The following is a 6,959-nucleotide window of genomic DNA, read 5'->3' as shown; positions in this document are numbered from 1 at the left end:
CCACAGTCCACTGTGGCCTCACACCATGAGGGTTACAGAAAACATCTAGAGATGAAAGTGTCACCAATCCAAGCCAACCTCAGCCATCCTTTGCCCAAACTAAGCTTTCCCAAAGTGACAGCCATAAGTCACAAACATCCCAGTGGACTGCATCCCACATCCCACTTCCCAGCATGCTTAGGGAGAGAAGGAAGACTTAGAGATGACCCTGAGACTCACTGCTGGTCCTCATTTCAATGAAACAAGGCAGATCAAAAGCAGGAAAGAGAATAAACAGCTCACAGCACAGAGTCTGGGAGAAACAAGCCCAGGTTGCATCTGACCTCTTCCAGTGGAGTCCAAAAGACAATGATCAAGTATCTGTTAACATGTATACAGAAAATTGCAAACCTGAGAGCACTTTGTTCTGGTGCAGCAATGCTTGATGGCCAGAGACTCAGCCTCAGCTTCCTGTTGTGGACTAGGTACACCTGTGCTGCTGGCATAAATATGCAGACCCCAATCTCCTTAAAGTCACATGATCCTGACAGACCACAGTTGTTCCCATGGCTGAGAGGACACAGACTGACAATGAAGGGAAGTGAGCAGTGCCAGCAGGCAGAGGATGAACAGAGCACCCAGGTCCTCTCCCAAGAGCTGGAGACAGAGAGGAAACCCATTACAGAACACCAGGTATGACATCCATCACCTGGCTGTGCATTTACCTCAAAAGGGCTCACTTAACTGATGCAGGAAAATCCAGCCTGAGTTGGCCCATCCCCCACTAGGAACAGCACCCAGTCAGCACCACTGCTTCTCTTTAATAATGTTATGAATAACGCAGACAGGTAGAGATGAGAGGCCAAATCGCATGTTTCTCCCAGCACCGACACACAGGTTTAATCATCAGGCACCAGAGCATACCCTGGAAGGGCTCTGGAGCAAACTGGGAGAAACCCAGCAGCCTCGGACTGTAAATGATCAAAGTAAATTGTCTCTCTGATCCCTTTCTACCCATGATCCATGCTGCTGTCCTGACTCCATACAGGTCTCCTTTCAGTCCAATTTGGGACTTGAGAAAGACCTTTAACTCAGCCCCAATCTATGGTGCAATTCCAGGACACAGGTTTGGGCAGAACCAAGAATCACGGACAGGAAGAGGGAGCAGGATTAGAGGCTTCAGGCCAGCAAGAAGCATGGAGTCACCTACAGACACCAGTGACATAGAGGTGGTCTCTGTTCTGCTCCTGCCTCGCTTCTGCTACACTAGAGCTGCAGTAAAGAGTCCCTGCCTAGATTCCACTGGGACTTCTGAACCTTTGATCTTTAGAGATCTGGATCCCCAGCAAGGACAGGGACTGAGGCTCTGCTGACCCTAGTGAATGGAGAGTTGGCATGGGCAGTGTGCCCAGCAATGCCCAGCTCACAAGCTCCATTCATCTGAAGGCTCAGAAGTCATCTTTCTGGTTTCCCCATGGCAGCCAATCCTGACCACAGGCCTCTGGCATGGGGAAGAAAAGACCTTACCTATCTCCGTGTGGCAGACTGTTGTCAGGAGACACTGACCCACCAAGAAGCAAAGAGTGAATAACAAACAGAGGCCAGCAGGTGACAAGTTCCTGAATCAAATTACTGGTTCCTCAAGATTTTGAGACCATGCCTCAGCTTCCTGAGACTGGGTCTGAGAACGCCCTTGATGTATGTCTTGCTGCGTGATCAACTGGCTGACCACGGACCTGTACTTAACGTGGAACATGCTACAGCTGCCTTGCCCCCACTGCCTCTCACTCATCCACAGGGATTCCAGCTGCTCTCCCCAACTGCACTTCTTTTGCTCATAGGGACTCCAGCCTTTTTCCCTCAACTGCAGAAGTCAGGTTACCACTGCTCACACACCCACAGAAGCCATTGACTAGATACCAGTCACCTTTCATGTCCTGCCAGCAAAGTGTTCCACGAAAGTGTTGGAACTCTCATTCATCTCTGAGGCAATGTCCTCAAGCCTTGAAAGATGTGCATGGGTAGCAGACGAGGTTTTTTTTTTTTTTTCCTGCATGGAATGATCAGTTCATCCATCTTGAAACATGGGTACCCTAGACATCTGTCTATAATGATTACCCTAGAATGCTCGGCTCCTGGGGAGGGACTGAATGACACTGGCCGCTCCCTACACTTGGCTAAACAGAATACAATATTGGGTGAGGACACAGAGGACAAAGGGCAATTCTGGCACTCCTTTATAAGGTGGCAGGATCCAAGCTTGGGGCTTGCTGATCCTAGGTGTTGTATTGAGTGTAGATTATTGGTCTCTGGGAAGCCTGAGCAGCAGTGGGGCTGTGATGGGGCTGCTGACTGGGACTGCCCTGTGGCCTGTGGCCATATTCACAGTCATCTTCATATTACTGGTGGACCTGATGTACCGGCGCCAGCGCTGGAATTCTCGCTACCCACCTGGCCCTGTGCCATGGCCTCTGCTGGGTAACCTGCCCCAGGTGGACCTAGATAACATGCCATACAGCTTGTACAAGGTGAGTGACTTAGTGATCCATGGTAACTGAGGCAATGGTGTCCATAGCAGTACATAGTGGGGATCGAGCCACAAGTCAGATAGGGATCTGGTCCCCAAGAGGGAATAAGCATAGGAGTGTTTTGGTGGCAGCCACTGGGACTTTCTAGGGCAAAGGTATTGGGGGACAAAGTCCAGGATGTGACTCATGTTGTGACAGAGGGTTCAGTCTGCTTGGACAGGGTTGCATCCATAGAAATCCCAAGTACATTATGATCCTGTCAAAGACATAATCTCGGCCTTCTGTGAGGTCCACTGTACCAAATCAGTCAAGACACCAAGTGGAGAGAGGGGCTGTGGCTGCCTGAATCTCTTGCTGCTGTGTGCTCTCTGGACTCACTGCCCATCTCAAGGAACCAGAGTCTCTTCATGTGTATGAAATGCCAACAGACAGCAGGACAGTTTTCAGGCACCGGAAAGGTCACAGCTGGGATGCCATGTCTACTGTGATTCCTTTGCTGAACTTAAAAGATAAGAAGCCACACTGGTAGGAATCCTCACGCTGGGGGTGGAGCTCCGTGAACAGCATTTCCTAGGATATATGAGGACCAGGGTTAAATAACAAGCAACACACATACAAACATACATGTACACATACACACATACTCACAGAGAGCGAGAGAGAGAGAGAGAGAGAGAGAGAGAGAGAGAGAGAGAGAGAGGAAGACAGATGGACTCACATACACATAAGCCCACACACATTCACATATACAAGCACGCACGTGTAAACACACACAAATATGCACATACATACATAGAAACTGCGTTAGCACGATGACACTTTGACAATGTTTGCACAGTGAGCCTGATGCATGATCTGTGAGGACCTCCACTTCTTATGTGCTCTGTCCCTCTACTTCAGCTTCAAAACCGCTACGGTGACGTGTTCAGCCTGCAGATGGCCTGGAAGCGCATGGTTGTGATCAACGGACTGAAGGCAGTGCGGGAAGTGCTGGTGACCTGTGGAGAGGACACTGCTGACCGCCCTGCACTGCCCATCTTTGAGTACCTCAGTTTGAAGCCCAGATCCCAAGGTAAAGGGCTGTGGACAGTGGAGATGGCAATGACCTGAGGAAGAAGAGGGCATGAATGTGGGTCAGAATGTGAACAAGCAATTCCTGAAAGTCACTGAAATCCATGTGACTACCCAGAAGGCATGCATTGGATTGTGGTAGCAAGGCTTTGAGAGGCTCATGACTAGGACAGAATCCAGAGGAGAAGAGAGTTGATGAGAGTAGGACACAGCGTAGCTGGGCATTCTTACTTACACACAGATGTACTTGCAGGTGTGGTCCTTGCACCATACGGGCCCGAGTGGCAAGAGCAAAGACGATTCTGTGTGTCCACTCTGCGCAACTTCGGCCTGGGAAAGAAATCTCTGGAGCAGTGGGTGACCAAGGAGGCTGGCCACCTCTGTGATGCCTTCACTGCCCAGGCTGGTGGGTGATGGGTGAGGGATGTAGTTGGGCACAGGGAGACATGGGCAGTCCATGGACTTGCTTGTATCTCCACTCCATCTCTAACCCAGGGCGGTCCATCAATCCTAACACCATGCTGAGGAAAGCCGTGTGCAATGTGATTGCATCCCTCATTTTTGCCCGTCGCTTTGAATATGAAGACCCTTACCTCATCAGGTTGCTGAAAGCACTAGAAGAAAGTTTGATAGAATTTTCTGGCTTCGTTCCTGAGGTAGGAGTTCAGGCATGCCGACAGAGCCACCTCTGTGCATACCGTCTTCCCCGGGAAGCTGTGTGCTAAGGCTATGGGGAAAGATCTTCTCGGGATGAAGTGTAGGAGGATACAACTGTTGATAACTGTTCAATGACAGGAGGAGAGAAGTGGACCAAATCAGGATTTCCAGAAAGGGAGAGAATATGGGCCCTCTGTTTCTATTTTACACAAAGCCTGTGATTATCACCAGGGTAGAATATTCCTTCTGTTCACCTGGGCCTGGGAGACCCCTTAGGTGGCTCTTGCAAATTTAACAATTGAGGAGGAGGCTGTGACAAATGGGGACAGACAGGCTCTGGGTCCATTTTAAAGTAGGCTGGCTCTGAGCCTGGTCCAGGTAGACAGTGAGCATCACTAGCACTGAGGAGCCAACCAAATGGTGAGTGGGTAAGAGCTTGTCAAGCAAGAATGGAGACCTGAGTTTGATATGTGGGACCCATGTAAGATAGAGACAATTGACTCTACACATTGTCCTGTCATTTACACACACCGTGGCACAGCAGCCCCACACATGATCATGAGTCACTAATAATTTTCTGAAGAGGAAGCTCTGAGAATTCCTGTCTCTTGCAGGTTGTTAATGCATTCCCAATACTCCTGCGCATCCCAGGGCTGCCTGACAAAATCCTAAAGGGTCAGAAGAACTTCATGGCCATAGTGGATAACCTGCTGACTGAGAATAGAACCACGTGGGACTCTGCCCAACCACCACGAAATTTGACTGATGCCTTCCTGGCAGAGATAGAGAAGGTGCCTAGCAGCCCCAAGAGATGTGGCCAGGGGCTGTGGGCTGAGGTCCTGGGAGCTATGATGCAAGAAGGATGTGGTCCAGTGCGAAACCAAGTAACACAGCACCTGGGCTTCTTAGGGGTCATTGAGAGGTCATATAGACCTTCCTCTCCCTACTGAGCCCACTCTTTCTGCCTGGACCAGGCCAAGGGGAATCCTGAGAGCAGCTTCAATGATGAGAACCTGTGCATGGTGGTCATTGATTTGTTCACTGGAGGGATGGTGACCACCTCAACCACACTGTCCTGGGCCCTGCTTCTCATGATCCTGCATCCGGATGTGCAGCGTAAGTCTGGTTGGGATGGGAGAGAGGTAGAGGCACACTCCCCAGATGACTTGAGACACTTGTGGCTCCCAGTTCTAACTTAACCCAGACTTGAGTACTGCTCCCTAATGTCTTTCTCACATGGACTCAGCCCTTTACATGGCTGTAAGACAGGGAAGTCCCCTGTGACTGTTTCACTGAGGGGATGCTGTCCTTGCAGGCAGAGTCCAACAGGAAATCGATGAGGTCATTGGGCAGGTGCGATGTCCTGAGATGGCAGACCAGGCCCGCATGCCCTACACCAATGCTGTCATCCATGAGGTACAGCGCTTTGGGGACATTGCTCCACTGAATTTGCCACATATCACGAGTCGTGACATTGAAGTGCAGGACTTCCTCATCCCCAAGGTAGGCCTGGGCCTATTATTATTCCATCATGACCACTATCATACAAGGGCAGGAGAGATCACTACATACGATTCTCAACATGTTCACAAGGACCACACTGCCTGCAGGCTGCAGCCTTTGAGAGTCCTCAAGAAAGAGAAATGTCACACAAAATGGTAAAAGGTCACTTTATAGAGCATTGCACACAGGGTTGGTTGCTGTGTTGGCCACTTATGGGAGATCTGTTACAGGGTTCTCCAAGAAGCTGAGAGCCTCTGGGTTGAGATTGAATGAGGAAATCCAGAGAGTGCAGGGAAGAAGTTATGCATGTGGTCTTGGTGCCCAGGGTCTATACAGCCCCGCACCTGCCTCTATTCACCCCATGTGCCTCCTCCCAGGGGACTATGCTCATCCCCAACCTGTCCTCCGTGCTGAAGGATGAGACTGTCTGGGAGAAGCCCCTCCACTTCCATCCTGAACACTTCCTGGATGCCCAGGGCCACTTTGTGAAGCATGAGGCCTTCATGCCATTCTCAGCAGGTGCTTCTGGGGGTGGGAGAGTTGGCTGCCTGCCTGTCCCCAGGGTGTCTTGGAGGGTGGAGGCCCTATCAAGTCCCAGATTGACTGAGCCCTCTCCCACCCACAGGCCGCCGAGCATGCCTGGGGGAGCCCCTGGCCCGCATGGAGCTCTTCCTCTTCTTCACCTGCCTCCTGCAGCGCTTTAGCTTCTTGGTGCCTGCAGGACAGCCCCGGCCCAGTGATTATGGCATCTTTGCAATTCCAGTTGCCCCCTCCCCCTACCAGCTCTGTGCTGTGATGAGGGAACAAGGACACTAATTCCAGACCTGCTCTGCAGGGCAGGCTGAGCCATGCAAAATAAATCTGTCTTGTGGCAGCTGCTGTTTCCTGATTCAACCCAGCCCTGTCTTGCTGGGTCCTCAGACAACATTCTCCAACCACCCTTTCCCAGCTGCCTCATCCATCCCTCCCCAGGAGACAACTTGACTGCTGAGATTGAAGAGTGTGCTGGGTCTGCACCATTGGTACAGGGCTACAGTTTCAGCACTTGGGATACTAAGTCAAGAGGATCATGTGTGTGCAGCTATCCTGGGATATACAGCAAGGCCTAGGTCAGCCTGGGCTATACAACCAGGAGAGTCTGCCTGGTAAAACTAAAGCAGAGCTATGAAGAGGATACACCAAGAATACAGGAAGGATGGAGAGAGAAAGTGAAGAGGAAGG

At 50.8% G+C, this 6,959-nt stretch overlaps 1 protein-coding gene across 1 annotated transcript; it reads left to right on the top strand.

Annotated features, from left to right (window-relative positions):
• Positions 1-2,318: 2,318 nt before the first annotated feature.
• On the top strand, positions 2,319-6,612 carry LOC114640818 (cytochrome P450 2D10-like). Its single transcript, XM_028789853.1, has 9 exons — positions 2,319-2,507; positions 3,408-3,579; positions 3,832-3,984; positions 4,074-4,234; positions 4,850-5,026; positions 5,210-5,351; positions 5,551-5,738; positions 6,116-6,257; positions 6,364-6,612. Exons 1-9 carry the CDS (start codon positions 2,319-2,321, stop codon positions 6,552-6,554), a joined length of 1,515 nt encoding a protein of 504 aa, XP_028645686.1. The 3' UTR covers positions 6,555-6,612.
• The last annotated feature ends 347 nt before the right edge of the window (positions 6,613-6,959 follow it).

This window comes from Grammomys surdaster, unplaced genomic scaffold (assembly GCF_004785775.1).
Source record: "Grammomys surdaster isolate TR1022 unplaced genomic scaffold, NIH_TR_1.0 125852, whole genome shotgun sequence".
Lineage (NCBI taxonomy): Eukaryota > Metazoa > Chordata > Mammalia > Rodentia > Muridae > Grammomys > Grammomys surdaster.
This window is presented reverse-complemented; position numbering and strand designations above follow the sequence as displayed.

Bases quoted from the DNA above. Each gene is read 5' to 3' on its own strand.
- LOC114640818 (XM_028789853.1), top strand. From the start codon at position 2,319: ATGGGGCTGCTGACTGGGACTGCCCTGTGGCCTGTGGCCATATTCACA. The intron at 5,352-5,550 runs GTAAGTCTGGTT...CTGTCCTTGCAG, and splicing joins CCTGCATCCGGATGTGCAGC to GCAGAGTCCAACAGGAAATC. The intron at 6,258-6,363 runs GTGCTTCTGGGG...TCCCACCCACAG, and splicing joins CTTCATGCCATTCTCAGCAG to GCCGCCGAGCATGCCTGGGG.